Source organism: Schistocerca americana, chromosome 11 (assembly GCF_021461395.2).
Source record: "Schistocerca americana isolate TAMUIC-IGC-003095 chromosome 11, iqSchAmer2.1, whole genome shotgun sequence".
Taxonomy (NCBI): Eukaryota; Metazoa; Arthropoda; class Insecta; order Orthoptera; family Acrididae; genus Schistocerca; species Schistocerca americana.
Window position 1 is genome coordinate 183,771,686 of NC_060129.1, and position 17,568 is coordinate 183,789,253.

A 17,568-nucleotide genomic window follows, 5' to 3' on the forward strand; every position below is an offset into this window, starting at 1 on the left:
AGCACGGCTTGCGAGGACAGCACGGCTTGCGAGGATAGCACGGCTTGCGAGGGCAGCACGGCTCGCGAGGACAGCACGGTATGCGAGGACAGCACGGCTTGCGATGACAGCACAGCTTGCGAGGACAGTACAGCTTGCGAGGACAGCGCAGCTTGCGAGGACAGCACAGCTTGCGAGGACAGCACAGCTTGCGAGGACAGCACAGCTTGCGAGGACGGCACAGCTTGCGAGGACGGCACAGCTTACAAAGACGGCACAGCTTGCGAGGACAGCACAGCTTGCGAGGACAGCACAGCTTGCGAGGACAACACAGGTTGCGGGGACAGCACAGCTTGCGTGGACAGCACAGGTTGCGAGGACAGCACAGCTTGCGAGGACAGCACGGCTTGCGAGGACAGCACAGCTTGCGAAGACAGCACAGCTTGCGAGGACAGCATAGCTTGCGAGGACAGGACAGCTTGCGAGGACAGCACAGCTTGTGAGGATGGCTCAGCTTGCGAGGACGGCACAGCTTGCGAGGACGGCACAGCTTGCAAGGACATCACAGCTTGCGAGGACAGCTCAACTTGAGAGGACAGCTCAACTTGACAGGACAGCTCAACTTGAGAGGACAGCTCAACTTCAGAGGACAGCAAAACTTGAGAGGACTGCTCAACTTGAGAGGGCTGCTCAGCTTCAGAGGGCAGCTCAACTTGAGAGGGCAGCTCAACTTGAGAGGGCAGCTCAACTTGAGAGGGCAGCTCAAATTGAGTGTACAGCTCAACTTGAGAGGAAATCTCAACCTGAGAGGACACCTCAACCTGAGAGGACAGCTGAACTTGAGAGGACAGCACAACTTACGAGGACAGGAAAGCTTGCGAGGACAGCAAAGCTTGTGAGGACAGCAAAGCTTGTGAGGACAGCACGGCTTGCGAGGACAGCAAGGCTTGCGTGGACGGCACGGCTTCCGAGGACAGCACGGCTTGCAAGGACAGCACGGCTTGCGAGGACAGCACAGCTTGCGAGGACAGCACAGCTTGCGAGGACAGCACAGCTTGCGAGGACAGCACAGCTTGCGAGGACAGCATTACTTGAGAGGACAGCTCAACTTGAGAGGACAGCTCAACTTTGGAGGACAGCTCAACATAAGAGGGCAGCTCAACTTGAGAGGGCAGCTCAACTTGAGAGGGCAGCTCAACTTGAGAGGGCAGCTCAACTTGTGAGGACAGCTGAACTTGAGAGGGCAGCACAACTTGCGAGGACTGCACAACTTGCGAGAACAGCAAAGGTCGCGAGGACAGCAAAGCTCGCAAGGACAGCAAAGCTTGCGAGGACAGCAAAAGTCGCAAGGACAGCACGGCTCGCGAGGACAGCACAGCTTGCAAGGAGAGCACAGCTTGCGAGGACAGCACAAATTGGGAGGACAGCACAGCTTTCGAGGACAGCACAGCTTGCGATGACAGCACAACTTGCGAGGACAGCACGGCTTGCGAGGACAGCTCAACTTGAGAGGACAGCTCAACTTGAGAGGACAGCTCAACTTTGGAGGACAGCTCAACATAAGAGGGCAGCTCAACTTGAGAGGACAGCTCAACTTGAGAGGACAGCTCAACTTGAGAGGACAGCTCAACTTGAGAGGACAGCTCAACTAGAGATGACAGCTCAACTAGAGAGGACAGCTCAACATGATAGGACAGCTCAACTTGAGAGGACAGCTCAACTTGAGAGGACAGCTCAACTAGAGAGGACAGCTCAACTTGAGAGGTCAGCTCAACTTGAGAGGACAGCTCAACTTGAGAGGACAGCTCAACTTGAGAGGACAGCTCAACTTGAGAGGACAGCTCAACTTGAGAGGACAGCTCAACTAGAGATGACAGCTCAACTAGAGAGGACAGCTCAACATGATAGGACAGCTCAACTTGAGAGGACAGCTCAACTTGAGAGGACAGCTCAACTAGAGAGGACAGCTCAACTTGAGAGGTCAGCTCAACTTGAGAGGACAGCTCAACTTGAGAGGACAGCTCAAATTGAGAGGACAGCCCAACCTGAGAGGACAGCACAACGTGAGAGGACAGCTCAACTTGAGTGGGCAGCTCAACTTGAGAGGACAGCTCAACTTGAGAGGACAGCCCAACTTGAGAGGACAGCACTACTTGAGAGGAAAGCACAACATGCGAAGACAGCAAAGCTTGCGAAGGCAGCACGGCTGGCGAGGAAAGCACGGCTTGCGAGGACAGCAAGGCTTGCGATGACAGCACAGCTTGCGAGGACAGTACAGCTTGCGAGGACAGCGCAGCTTGCGAGGACAGCACAGCTTGCGAGGACAGCACAGCTAACGAGGACAGCACAGCTTGCGAGGACAGCACAGCTTGCGAGGACAGCACAGCTTGCGAGGACAGCACAGCTTGCGAGGACGGCACAGCTTGCGAGGACGGCACAGCTTACAAAGACGGCACAGCTTGCGAGCACAGCACAGCTTGCGAGGACAGCACAGCTTGCGAGGACAACACAGGTTGCGGGGACAGCATAGCTTGCGTGGACAGCACAGGTTGCGAGGACAGCACAGCTTGCGAGGACAGCACAGCTTGCGAGGACAGCACAGCTTGCGAGGACAGCATAGCTTGCGAGGACAGGACAGCTTGCGAGGACAGCACAGCTTGCGAGGATGGCACAGCTTGCGAGGACGGCACAGCTTGCAAGGACATCACAGCTTGTGAGGACAGCTCAACTTGAGAGGACAGCTGAACTTGAGAGGACAGCTCAACTTGAGAGGACAGCTCAACTTCAGAGGACAGCAAAACTTGAGAGGACTGCTCAACTTGAGAGGGCTGCTCAGCTTCAGAGGGCAGCTCAACTTGAGAGGGCAGCTCAACTTGAGAGGGCAGCTCAACTTGAGAGGGCAGCTCAACTTGAGAGGGCAGCTCAACTTCAGTGTACAGCTCAACTTGAGAGGAAATCTCAACCTGAGAGGACACCTCAACCTGAGAGGACAGCTCAACTTGAGAGGACAGCACAACTTACAAGGACAGGAAAGCTTGCGAGGACAGCAAAGCTTGTGAGGACAGCAAAGCTTGTGAGGACAGCACGGCTTGCGAGGACAGCAAGGCTTGCGTGGACAGCACGGCTTCCGAGGACAGCACGGCTTGCAAGGACAGCACGGCTTGTGAGGACAGCACACCTGGCGAGGACAGCACGGCTTGCAAGGACAGCACGGCTTGCGAGGACAGCTCAACTTGAGAGGACAGCTCAACTTGAGAGGACAGCTCAACTTGCGAGGACAGCTCAACTTGAGAGGGCAGCTCAACTTGACAGCTCAACTTGAGAGGACAGCTCAACTTAAGAGGGCAGCTCAACTTGAGAGGGCAGCTCAACTTGAGACGACAGCACAGCTTGCGAGGACAGCACAGCTTGCGCGGACAGCACAGCTTGCGAGGACAGCACAGCTTGCGAGGACAGCAAAGCTTGCGAGGACAGCACGGCTTGCGAGGACAGCACGGCTTGCGAGGACAGCACGGCTTGCGAGGACAGCACAGCTTGCGAGGACAGCACAGCTTGCAAGGACAGCACAGCTTGCGAGGCCAGCAAGGCTTGCGAGGACAGTACAGCTTACGAGGACAGCTCTACTTGAAAGGACAGCTCAACTTGAGAGGACAGCTCAACTTGAGAGGACAGCTCAACTTTAGAGGACAGCTCATCTTGAGAGGACAGCTCAACTTGAGAGGACAGCTCAACTTGAGAGGACAGCTCAACTTGAGTGGACAGCTCAACTTGAGAGGACAGCTCAACTTGAGAGGACAGCTACACTTGAGAGGACAGCTCAACTTGAGGGGACAGCACAACTTGAGAGGACAGCACAACGTGAGAGGACAGCTCAACTTGAGAGGACAGCTCAACTTGAGAGGACAGCTCAACTTGAGAGGGCAGCTTAGCTTAACAGAACTGCTCAACTTGTGAGGACACCACTACTTGAGAGGAAAGCACAACTTTCGAGGACAGCAAAGCTTGCAAGGACAGCACAGCTTGCGAGGACAGCACGGCTTGCGAGGACAGCTCAATATGAGAGAACAACTCAACTTGAGAGGACAGCTCAACTTGAGAGGACAGCTCAACTTGACAGGACAGTCCAACTGAAGAGGACAGCTCAACTTTAAAGGACAGCACAACTTCCGAGGACAGCACAACTTGCGAGGACAGCAAAGCTAGCGATGACAGTACGGCTTGCGAGGACAGCACGGCTTCCGACGACAGCACGGCTTGCGAGGACAGCACGGCTTGCGAGGACAGCACGTCTTGCGAGGACAGCATGGCTTGTGAGGACAGCACAGGTTGCGAGGACAGCACAGCTTGCGAGGAGAGCACAGCTTGCGAGGACAGCACGGCTTGGGAGGACAGCTCAACTTGAGAGGACAGCTCAACTTGAGAGGACAGCTCAACTTGAGAGGACAGCTCAACTTGAGAGGGCAGCTCAACTTGAGAAGACAGCTCAACTTGAGAGGACAGCTCAACTTGAGAGGACAGCTCAACTTGAGAGGACAGCTCATTTAGAGAGGACAGCTCATCTAGAGAGGACAGCTCAACCTCAGAGGACAGCTCAACTTGAAGGAGAGCTCAACTTGAGAGGACATCTCAATTTGAGAGGTCAGCTCAACTTGAGAGGACAGCTCAACTTTAGAGGACAGCTCAACTTCAAAGGACAGCTCAAGTTGAGAGGACAGCTCTACTAGAGAGGGCAGCTCAACTTGAGAGGACAGCACGGCTTGCGAGAACAGCACAGCTTGCGAGGACAGCACAGCTTGCGAGGACAGCATTACTTGAGAGGACAGCTCAACTTGAGAGGACAGCTCAACTTTGGAGGACAGCTCAACATAAGAGGGCAGCTCAACTTGAGAGGGCAGCTCAACTTGTGAGGACAGCTGAACTTGAGAGGGCAGCACAACTTGCGAGGACTGCACAACTTGCGAGAACAGCAAAGGTCGCAAGGACAGCTAAGCTCGCGAGGACAGCAAAGCTCACGAGGACAGCAAAGCTCGCAAGGACAGCACGGCTCGCGAGGACAGCATGGCTTGCGAGGACAGCACGGCTTGCGAGGACAGCACGGCTTGCGAGGACAGCACGGCTCGCGAGGACAGCACGGTATGCGAGGACAGCACGGCTTGCGATAACAGCACAGCTTGCGAGGACAGTACAGCTTGTGAGGACAGCGCAGCTTGCGAGGACAGCACAGCTTGCGAGGACAGCACAGCTTGCGAGGACAGCACAGCTTGCGAGGACGGCACAGCTTGCGAGGACGGCACAGCTTACAAAGACGGCACAGCTTGCGAGGACAACACAGGTTGCGGGTACAGCACAGCTTGCGTGGACAGCACAGGTTGCGAGGACAGCACAGCTTGCGAGGATAGCACGGCTTGCGAGGACAGCACAGCTTGCGAAGACAGCACAGCTTGCGAGGACAGCATAGCTTGCGAGGACAGGACAGCTTGCGAGGACAGCACAGCTTGTGAGGATGGCTCAGCTTGCGAGGACGGCACAGCTTGCGAGGACGGCACAGCTTGCAAGGACATCACAGCTTGTGAGGACAGCTCAACTTGAGAGGACAGCTCAACTTGACAGGACAGCTCAACTTGAGAGGACAGCTCAACTTCAGAGGACAGCAAAACTTGAGAGGACTGCTCAACTTGAGAGGGCTGCTCAGCTTCAGAGGGCAGCTCAACTTGAGAGGGCAGCTCAACTTGAGAGCCCAGCTCAACTTGAGAGGGCAGCTCAAATTGAGTGTACAGCTCAACTTGAGAGGAAATCTCAACCTGAGAGGACACCTCAACCTGAGAGGACAGCTGAACTTGAGAGGACAGCACAACTTACGAGGACAGGAAAGCTTGCGAGGACAGCAAAGCTTGTGAGGACAGCAAAGCTTGTGAGGACAGCACGGCTTGCGAGGACAGCAAGGCTTGCGTGGACAGCACGGCTTCCGAGGACAGCACGGCTTGCAAGGACAGCACGGCTTGCGAGGACAGCACAGCTTGCGAGGACAGCACAGCTTGCGAGGACAGCACAGCTTGTGAGGACAGCACAGCTTGCGAGGACAGCATTACTTGAGAGGACAGCTCAACTTGAGAGGACAGCTCAACTTTGGAGGACAGCTCAACATAAGAGGGCAGCTCAACTTGAGAGGGCAGCTCAACTTGAGAGGGCAGCTCAACTTGAGAGGACAGCTCAACTTGAGAGGACAGCTCAACTTGAGAGGACAGCTCAACTTGAGAGGACAGCTCAACTTGAGAGGACAGCTCATCTAGAGAGGACAGCTCATCTAGAGAGGACAGCTACACTTGAGAGGACAGCTCAACTTGAGGGGACAGCACAACTTGAGAGGACAGCACAACTTGTGAGGACAGCTCAACTTGAGAGGACAGCTCAACTTGAGAGGACAGCTCAACTTGAGAGGGCAATTCAACTTGAGAGGGCAGCTTAGCTTAACAGGACTGCTCAACTTGCGAGGACACCACTACTTGAGAGGAAAGCACAACTTTCGAGGACAGCAAAGCTCGCAAGGACAGCACAGCTTGCGAGGACAGCACGGCTTGCGAGGACAGCTCAATATGAGAGAACAACTCAACTTGAGAGGACAGCTCAACTTGAGAGGACAGCTCAACTTGAGAGGACAGACCAACTGAAGAGGACAGCTCAACTTTAAAGGACAGCACAACTTCTGAGGACAGCACAACTTGCGAGGACAGCAAAGCTAGCGATGACAGTACGGCTTGCGAGGACAGCACGGCTTCCGACGACAGCACGGCTTGCGAGGACAGCACGGCTTGCGAGGACAGCATGTCTTGCGAGGACAGCACGGCTTGCGAGGACAGCACGGCTTGCGAGGACAGCACAGGTTGCGAGGAAAGCACAGCTTGCGAGGAGAGCACAGCTTGCGATGACAGCACGGCTTGCGAGGACAGCTCAACTTGAGAGGACAGCTCAACTTGAGAGGACAGCTCAACTTGAGAGGACAGCTCAACTTGAGAGGACAGCTCAACTTGAGAGGACAGCTCAACTTGAGAGGACAGCTCAACTTGAGAGGACAGCTCAACTTGAGAGGACAGCTCAACTTGAGAGGACAGCTCAACTTGAGAGGACAGCTCATCTAGAGAGGACAGCTCATCTAGAGAGGACAGCTCAACTTCAGAGGACAGCTCAACTTGAAGGAGAGCTCAACTTGAGAGGACATCTCAATTTGAGAGGTCAGCTCAACTAGAGAGGACAGCTCAACTTTAGAGGACAGCTCAACTTCAAAGGACAGCTAAAGTTGAGAGGACAGCTCTACTAGAGAGGGCAGCTCAACTTGAGAGGACAGCACGGCTTGCGAGAACAGCACAGCTTGCGAGGACAGCACAGCTTGCGAGGACAGCATTACTGGAGAGGACAGCTCAACTTGAGAGGACAGCTCAACTTTGGAGGACAGCTCAACATAAGAGGGCAGCTCAACTTGAGAGGGCAGCTCAACTTGAGAGGGCAGCTCAACTTGAGAGGGCAGCTCAACTTGAGAGGGCAGCTCAACTTGTGAGGACAGCTGAACTTGAGAGGGCAGCACAACTTGCGAGGACTGCACAACTTGCGAGAACAGCAAAGGTCGCGAGGACAGCAAAGCTCGCGAGGACAGCAAAGCCTGCGAGGACAGCAAAGCTCGCAAGGACAGCACGGCTCGCGAGGACAGCATGGCTTGCGAGGACAGCACGGCTTGCGAGGACAGCACGGCTTGCGAGGACAGCACGGCTTGCGAGGACAGCACGGCTCGCGAGGACAGCACGGTATGCGAGGACAGCACGGCTTGCGATGACAGCACAGCTTGCGAGGACAGTACAGCTTGCGAGGACAGCGCAGCTTGCGAGGACAGCACAGCTTGCGAGGACAGCACAGCTTGCGAGGACAGCACAGCTTGCGAGGACGGCACAGCTTGCGAGGACGGCACAGCTTACAAAGACGGCACAGCTTGCAAGGACAGCACAGCTTGCGAGGACAGCACAGCTTGCGAGGACAACACAGGTTGCGGGGACAGCACAGCTTGCGTGGACAGCACAGGTTGCAAGGACAGCACAGGTTGCGAGGACAGCATGGCTTGCGAGAACAGCACAGCTTGCGAAGACAGCACAGCTTGCGAGGACAGCATAGCTTGCGAGGACAGGACAGCTTGCGAGGACAGCACAGCTTGTGAGGATGGCTCAGCTTGCGAGGACGGCACAGCTTGCGAGGACGGCACAGCTTGCAAGGACATCACAGCTTGCGAGGACAGCTCAACTTGAGAGGACAGCTCAACTTGACAGGACAGCTCAACTTGAGAGGACAGCTCAACTTCAGAGGACAGCAAAACTTGAGAGGACTGCTCAACTTGAGAGGGCTGCTCAGCTTCAGAGCGCAGCTCAACTTGAGAGGGCAGCTCAACTTGAGAGGGCAGCTCAACTTGAGAGGGCAGCTCAAATTGAGTGTACAGCTCAACTTGAGAGGAAATCTCAACCTGAGAGGACACCTCAACCTGAGAGGACAGCTGAACTTGAGAGGACAGCACAACTTACGAGGACAGGAAAGCTTGCGAGGACAGCAAAGCTTGTGAGGACAGCAAAGCTTGAGAGGACAGCACGGCTTGCGAGGACAGCAAGGCTTGCGTGGACAGCACGGCTTCCGAGGACAGCACGGCTTGCAAGGACAGCACGGCTTGCGAGGACAGCACAGCTTGCGAGGACAGCACAGCTTGCGAGGACAGCACAGCTTGCGAGGACAGCACAGCTTGCGAGGACAGCATTACTTGAGAGGACAGCTCAACTTGAGAGGACAGCTCAACTTTGGAGGACAGCTCAACATAAGAGGGCAGCTCAACTTGAGAGGGCAGCTCAACTTGAGAGGGCAGCTCAACTTGAGAGGGCAGCTCAACTTGTGAGGACAGCTGAACTTGAGAGGGCAGCACAACTTGCGAGGACTGCACAACTTGCGAGAACAGCAAAGGTCGCGAGGACAGCAAAGCTCATGAGGACAGCAAAGCTTGTGAGGACAGCAAAAGTCGCAAGGACAGCACGGCTCGCGAGGACAGCACAGCTTGCGAGGAGAGCACAGCTTGCGAGGACAGCACAAATTGGGAGGACAGCACAGCTTTCGAGGACAGCACAGCTTGCAATGACAGCACAACTTGCGAGGACAGCACGGCTTGCGAGGACAGCTCAACTTGAGAGGACAGCTCAACTTGAGAGGACAGCTCAACTTTGGAGGACAGCTCAACATAAGAGGGCAGCTCAACTTGAGAGGACAGCTCAACTTGAGAGGACAGCTCAACTTGAGAGGACAGCTCAACTTGAGAGGACAGCTCAACTAGAGATGACAGCTCAACTAGAGAGGACAGCTCAACATGATAGGACAGCTCAACTTGAGAGGACAGCTCAACTTGAGAGGACAGCTCAACTAGAGAGGACAGCTCAACTTGAGAGGTCAGCTCAACTTGAGAGGACAGCTCAACTTGAGAGGACAGCTCAACTTGAGAGGACAGCTCAACTTGAGAGGACAGCTCAACTTGAGAGGACAGCTCAAATTGAGAGGACAGCCCAACCTGAGAGGACAGCACAACGTGAGAGGACAGCTCAACTTGAGTGGGCAGCTCAACTTGAGAGGACAGCTCAACTTGAGAGGACAGCCCAACTTGAGAGGACAGCACTACTTGAGAGGAAAGCACAACATGCGAAGACAGCAAAGCTTGCGAAGGCAGCACGGCTGGCGAGGAAAGCACGGCTTGCGAGGACAGCAAGGCTTGCGATGACAGCACAGCTTGCGAGGACAGTACAGCTTGCGAGGACAGCGCAGCTTGCGAGGACAGCACAGCTTGCGAGGACAGCACAGCTAACGAGGACAGCACAGCTTGCGAGGACAGCACAGCTTGCGAGGACAGCACAGCTTGCGAGGACAGCACAGCTTGCGAGGACGGCACAGCTTGCGAGGACGGCACAGCTTACAAAGACGGCACAGCTTGCGAGCACAGCACAGCTTGCGAGGACAGCACAGCTTGCGAGGACAACACAGGTTGCGGGGACAGCACAGCTTGCGTGGACAGCACAGGTTGCGAGGACAGCACAGCTTGCGAGGACAGCACAGCTTGCGAGGACAGCACAGCTTGCGAGGACAGCATAGCTTGCGAGGACAGGACAGCTTGCGAGGACAGCACAGCTTGCGAGGATGGCACAGCTTGTGAGGACGGCACAGCTTGCAAGGACATCACAGCTTGCGAGGACAGCTCAACTTGAGAGGACAGCTGAACTTGAGAGGACAGCTCAACTTGAGAGGACAGCTCAACTTCAGAGGACAGCAAAACTTGAGAGGACTGCTCAACTTGAGAGGGCTGCTCAGCTTCAGAGGGCAGCTCAACTTGAGAGGGCAGCTCAACTTGAGAGGGCAGCTCAACTTGAGAGGGCAGCTCAACTTGAGAGGGCAACTCAACTTCAGTGTACAGCTCAACTTGAGAGGAAATCTCAACCTGAGAGGACACCTCAACCTGAGAGGACAGCTCAACTTGAGAGGACAGCACAACTTACAAGGACAGGAAAGCTTGCGAGGACAGCAAAGCTTGTGAGGACAGCAAAGCTTGTGAGGACAGCACGGCTTGCGAGGACAGCAAGGCTTGCGTGGACAGCACGGCTTCCGAGGACAGCACGGCTTGCAAGGACAGCACGGCTTGTGAGGACAGCACACCTGGCGAGGACAGCACGGCTTGCAAGGACAGCACGGCTTGCGAGGACAACTCAACTTGAGAGGACAGCTCAACTTGAGAGGACAGCTCAACTTGCAAGGACAGCTCAACTTGAGAGGACAGCTCAACTTGAGAGGACAGCTCAACTTAAGAGGGCAGCTCAACTTGAGAGGGCAGCTCAACTTGAGACGACAGCACAGCTTGCGAGGACAGCACAGCTTGCGCGGACAGCACAGCTTGCGAGGACAGCACAGCTTGCGAGGACAGCAAAGCTTGCGAGGACAGCTTGGCTTGCGAGGACAGCACGGCTTGCGAGGACAGCACGGCTTGCGAGGACAGCACAGCTTGCGAGGACAGCACAGCTTGCAAGGACAGCACAGCTTGCGAGGCCAGCAAGGCTTGCGAGGACAGTACAGCTTACGAGGACAGCTCTACTTGAAAGGACAGCTCAACTTGAGAGGACAGCTCAACTTGAGGGGACAGCTCAACTTTAGAGGACAGCTCAACTTGAGAGGACAGCTCAACTTGAGAGGACAGCTCAACTTGAGAGGACAGCTCAACTTGAGTGGACAGCTCAACTTGAGAGGACAGCTCAACTTGAGAGGACAGCTACACTTGAGAGGACAGCTCAACTTGAGGGGACAGCACAACTTGAGAGGACAGCACAACTTGTGAGGACAGCTCAACTTGAGAGGACAGCTCAACTTGAGAGGACAGCTCAACTTGAGAGGGCAATTCAACTTGAGAGGGCAGCTTAGCTTAACAGGACTGCTCAATTTGCGAGGACACCACTACTTGAGAGGAAAGCACAACTTTCGAGGACAGCAAAGCTTGCAAGGACAGCACAGCTTGCGAGGACAGCACGGCTTGCGAGGACAGCTCAATATGAGAGAACAACTCAACTTGAGAGGACAGCTCAACTTGAGAGGACAGCTCAACTTGAGAGGACAGTCCAACTGAAGAGGACAGCTCAACTTTAAAGGACAGTACAACTTCCGAGGACAGCACAACTTGCGAGGACAGCAAAGCTAGCGATGACAGTACGGCTTGCGAGGACAGCACGGCTTCCGACGACAGCACGGCTTGCGAGGACAGCACGGCTTGCGAGGACAGCACGTCTTGCGAGGACAGCTCGGCTTGCGAGGACAGCACGGCTTGCGAGGACAGCACAGGTTGCGAGGGCAGCACACCTTGCGAGGAGAGCACAGCTTGCGAGGACAGCACGGCTTGCGAGGACAGCTCAACTTGAGAGGACAGCTCAACTTGAGAGGACAGCTCAACTTGAGAGGACAGCTCAACTTGAGAGGACAGCTCAACTTGAGAGGACAGCTCAACTTGAGAGGACAGCTCAACTTGAGAGGACAGCTCAACTTGAGAGGACAGCTCAACTTGAGAGGACAGCTCAACTTGAGAGGACAGCTCATCTAGAGAGGACAGCTCATCTAGAGTGGACAGCTCAACCTCAGAGGACAGCTCAACTTGAAGGAGAGCTCAACTTGAGAGGACATCTCAATTTGAGAGGTCAGCTCAACTTGAGAGGACAGCTCAACTTTAGAGGACAGCTCAACTTCAAAGGACAGCTCAAGTTGAGAGGACAGCTCTACTAGAGAGGGCAGCTCAACTTGAGAGGACAGCACGGCTTGCGAGAACAGCACAGCTTGCGCGGACAGCACAGCTTGCGAGGACAGCATTACTTGAGAGGACAGCTCAACTTGAGAGGACAGCTCAACTTTGGAGGACAGCTCAACATAAGAGGGCAGCTCAACTTGAGAGGGCAGCTCAACTTGTGAGGACAGCTGAACTTGAGAGGGCAGCAGAACTTGCGAGGACTGCACAACTTGCGAGAACAGCAAAGGTCGCGAGGACAGCAAAGCTCGCGAGGACAGCAAAGCTCGCGAGGACAGCAAAGCTCGCAAGGACAGCACGGCTCGCGAGGACAGCATGGCTTGCGAGGACAGCACGGCTTGCGAGGACAGCACGGCTTGCGAGGATAGCACGGCTTGCGAGGGCAGCACGGCTCGCGAGGACAGCACGGTATGCGAGGACAGCACGGCTTGCGATGACAGCACAGCTTGCGAGGACAGTACAGCTTGCGAGGACAGCGCAGCTTGCGAGGACAGCACAGCTTGCGAGGACAGCACAGCTTGCGAGGACAGCACAGCTTGCGAGGACGGCACAGCTTGCGAGGACGGCACAGCTTACAAAGACGGCACAGCTTGCGAGGACAGCACAGCTTGCGAGGACAGCACAGCTTGCGAGGACAACACAGGTTGCGGGGACAGCACAGCTTGCGTGGACAGCACAGGTTGCGAGGACAGCACAGCTTGCGAGGACAGCACGGCTTGCGAGGACAGCACAGCTTGCGAAGACAGCACAGCTTGCGAGGACAGCATAGCTTGCGAGGACAGGACAGCTTGCGAGGACAGCACAGCTTGTGAGGATGGCTCAGCTTGCGAGGACGGCACAGCTTGCGAGGACGGCACAGCTTGCAAGGACATCACAGCTTGCGAGGACAGCTCAACTTGAGAGGACAGCTCAACTTGACAGGACAGCTCAACTTGAGAGGACAGCTCAACTTCAGAGGACAGCAAAACTTGAGAGGACTGCTCAACTTGAGAGGGCTGCTCAGCTTCAGAGGGCAGCTCAACTTGAGAGGGCAGCTCAACTTGAGAGGGCAGCTCAACTTGAGAGGGCAGCTCAAATTGAGTGTACAGCTCAACTTGAGAGGAAATCTCAACCTGAGAGGACACCTCAACCTGAGAGGACAGCTGAACTTGAGAGGACAGCACAACTTACGAGGACAGGAAAGCTTGCGAGGACAGCAAAGCTTGTGAGGACAGCAAAGCTTGTGAGGACAGCACGGCTTGCGAGGACAGCAAGGCTTGCGTGGACGGCACGGCTTCCGAGGACAGCACGGCTTGCAAGGACAGCACGGCTTGCGAGGACAGCACAGCTTGCGAGGACAGCACAGCTTGCGAGGACAGCACAGCTTGCGAGGACAGCACAGCTTGCGAGGACAGCATTACTTGAGAGGACAGCTCAACTTGAGAGGACAGCTCAACTTTGGAGGACAGCTCAACATAAGAGGGCAGCTCAACTTGAGAGGGCAGCTCAACTTGAGAGGGCAGCTCAACTTGAGAGGGCAGCTCAACTTGTGAGGACAGCTGAACTTGAGAGGGCAGCACAACTTGCGAGGACTGCACAACTTGCGAGAACAGCAAAGGTCGCGAGGACAGCAAAGCTCGCAAGGACAGCAAAGCTTGCGAGGACAGCAAAAGTCGCAAGGACAGCACGGCTCGCGAGGACAGCACAGCTTGCAAGGAGAGCACAGCTTGCGAGGACAGCACAAATTGGGAGGACAGCACAGCTTTCGAGGACAGCACAGCTTGCGATGACAGCACAACTTGCGAGGACAGCACGGCTTGCGAGGACAGCTCAACTTGAGAGGACAGCTCAACTTGAGAGGACAGCTCAACTTTGGAGGACAGCTCAACATAAGAGGGCAGCTCAACTTGAGAGGACAGCTCAACTTGAGAGGACAGCTCAACTTGAGAGGACAGCTCAACTTGAGAGGACAGCTCAACTAGAGATGACAGCTCAACTAGAGAGGACAGCTCAACATGATAGGACAGCTCAACTTGAGAGGACAGCTCAACTTGAGAGGACAGCTCAACTAGAGAGGACAGCTCAACTTGAGAGGTCAGCTCAACTTGAGAGGACAGCTCAACTTGAGAGGACAGCTCAACTTGAGAGGACAGCTCAACTTGAGAGGACAGCTCAACTTGAGAGGACAGCTCAACTAGAGATGACAGCTCAACTAGAGAGGACAGCTCAACATGATAGGACAGCTCAACTTGAGAGGACAGCTCAACTTGAGAGGACAGCTCAACTAGAGAGGACAGCTCAACTTGAGAGGTCAGCTCAACTTGAGAGGACAGCTCAACTTGAGAGGACAGCTCAAATTGAGAGGACAGCCCAACCTGAGAGGACAGCACAACGTGAGAGGACAGCTCAACTTGAGTGGGCAGCTCAACTTGAGAGGACAGCTCAACTTGAGAGGACAGCCCAACTTGAGAGGACAGCACTACTTGAGAGGAAAGCACAACATGCGAAGACAGCAAAGCTTGCGAAGGCAGCACGGCTGGCGAGGAAAGCACGGCTTGCGAGGACAGCAAGGCTTGCGATGACAGCACAGCTTGCGAGGACAGTACAGCTTGCGAGGACAGCGCAGCTTGCGAGGACAGCACAGCTTGCGAGGACAGCACAGCTAACGAGGACAGCACAGCTTGCGAGGACAGCACAGCTTGCGAGGACAGCACAGCTTGCGAGGACAGCACAGCTTGCGAGGACGGCACAGCTTGCGAGGACGGCACAGCTTACAAAGACGGCACAGCTTGCGAGCACAGCACAGCTTGCGAGGACAGCACAGCTTGCGAGGACAACACAGGTTGCGGGGACAGCATAGCTTGCGTGGACAGCACAGGTTGCGAGGACAGCACAGCTTGCGAGGACAGCACAGCTTGCGAGGACAGCACAGCTTGCGAGGACAGCATAGCTTGCGAGGACAGGACAGCTTGCGAGGACAGCACAGCTTGCGAGGATGGCACAGCTTGCGAGGACGGCACAGCTTGCAAGGACATCACAGCTTGTGAGGACAGCTCAACTTGAGAGGACAGCTGAACTTGAGAGGACAGCTCAACTTGAGAGGACAGCTCAACTTCAGAGGACAGCAAAACTTGAGAGGACTGCTCAACTTGAGAGGGCTGCTCAGCTTCAGAGGGCAGCTCAACTTGAGAGGGCAGCTCAACTTGAGAGGGCAGCTCAACTTGAGAGGGCAGCTCAACTTGAGAGGGCAGCTCAACTTCAGTGTACAGCTCAACTTGAGAGGAAATCTCAACCTGAGAGGACACCTCAACCTGAGAGGACAGCTCAACTTGAGAGGACAGCACAACTTACAAGGACAGGAAAGCTTGCGAGGACAGCAAAGCTTGTGAGGACAGCAAAGCTTGTGAGGACAGCACGGCTTGCGAGGACAGCAAGGCTTGCGTGGACAGCACGGCTTCCGAGGACAGCACGGCTTGCAAGGACAGCACGGCTTGTGAGGACAGCACACCTGGCGAGGACAGCACGGCTTGCAAGGACAGCACGGCTTGCGAGGACAGCTCAACTTGAGAGGACAGCTCAACTTGAGAGGACAGCTCAACTTGCGAGGACAGCTCAACTTGAGAGGGCAGCTCAACTTGACAGCTCAACTTGAGAGGACAGCTCAACTTAAGAGGGCAGCTCAACTTGAGAGGGCAGCTCAACTTGAGACGACAGCACAGCTTGCGAGGACAGCACAGCTTGCGCGGACAGCACAGCTTGCGAGGACAGCACAGCTTGCGAGGACAGCAAAGCTTGCGAGGACAGCACGGCTTGCGAGGACAGCACGGCTTGCGAGGACAGCACGGCTTGCGAGGACAGCACAGCTTGCGAGGACAGCACAGCTTGCAAGGACAGCACAGCTTGCGAGGCCAGCAAGGCTTGCGAGGACAGTACAGCTTACGAGGACAGCTCTACTTGAAAGGACAGCTCAACTTGAGAGGACAGCTCAACTTGAGAGGACAGCTCAACTTTAGAGGACAGCTCATCTTGAGAGGACAGCTCAACTTGAGAGGACAGCTCAACTTGAGAGGACAGCTCAACTTGAGTGGACAGCTCAACTTGAGAGGACAGCTCAACTTGAGAGGACAGCTACACTTGAGAGGACAGCTCAACTTGAGGGGACAGCACAACTTGAGAGGACAGCACAACGTGAGAGGACAGCTCAACTTGAGAGGACAGCTCAACTTGAGAGGACAGCTCAACTTGAGAGGGCAGCTTAGCTTAACAGAACTGCTCAACTTGTGAGGACACCACTACTTGAGAGGAAAGCACAACTTTCGAGGACAGCAAAGCTTGCAAGGACAGCACAGCTTGCGAGGACAGCACGGCTTGCGAGGACAGCTCAATATGAGAGAACAACTCAACTTGAGAGGACAGCTCAACTTGAGAGGACAGCTCAACTTGACAGGACAGTCCAACTGAAGAGGACAGCTCAACTTTAAAGGACAGCACAACTTCCGAGGACAGCACAACTTGCGAGGACAGCAAAGCTAGCGATGACAGTACGGCTTGCGAGGACAGCACGGCTTCCGACGACAGCACGGCTTGCGAGGACAGCACGGCTTGCGAGGACAGCACGTCTTGCGAGGACAGCATGGCTTGTGAGGACAGCACAGGTTGCGAGGACAGCACAGCTTGCGAGGAGAGCACAGCTTGCGAGGACAGCACGGCTTGGGAGGACAGCTCAACTTGAGAGGACAGCTCAACTTGAGAGGACAGCTCAACTTGAGAGGACAGCTCAACTTGAGAGGGCAGCTCAACTTGAGAAGACAGCTCAACTTGAGAGGACAGCTCAACTTGAGAGGACAGCTCAACTTGAGAGGACAGCTCATTTAGAGAGGACAGCTCATCTAGAGAGGACAGCTCAACCTCAGAGGACAGCTCAACTTGAAGGAGAGCTCAACTTGAGAGGACATCTCAATTTGAGAGGTCAGCTCAACTTGAGAGGACAGCTCAACTTTAGAGGACAGCTCAACTTCAAAGGACAGCTCAAGTTGAGAGGACAGCTCTACTAGAGAGGGCAGCTCAACTTGAGAGGACAGCACGGCTTGCGAGAACAGCACAGCTTGCGAGGACAGCACAGCTTGCGAGGACAGCATTACTTGAGAGGACAGCTCAACTTGAGAGGACAGCTCAACTTTGGAGGACAGCTCAACATAAGAGGGCAGCTCAACTTGAGAGGGCAGCTCAACTTGTGAGGACAGCTGAACTTGAGAGGGCAGCACAACTTGCGA

General features: G+C 55.1%; 1 protein-coding gene across 1 annotated transcript; it reads left to right on the forward strand.

The window, feature by feature from the left end:
* The first annotated feature begins 7,682 nt into the window (after positions 1-7,682).
* On the forward strand, positions 7,683-10,134 carry LOC124553509 (plectin-like). Its single transcript, XM_047127362.1, has 2 exons — positions 7,683-8,175; positions 8,294-10,134. The coding sequence occupies exons 1-2, from the start codon at positions 7,683-7,685 to the stop codon at positions 10,132-10,134; spliced, it is 2,334 nt and encodes a 777-aa protein (XP_046983318.1).
* Positions 10,135-17,568: the final 7,434 nt, after the last annotated feature.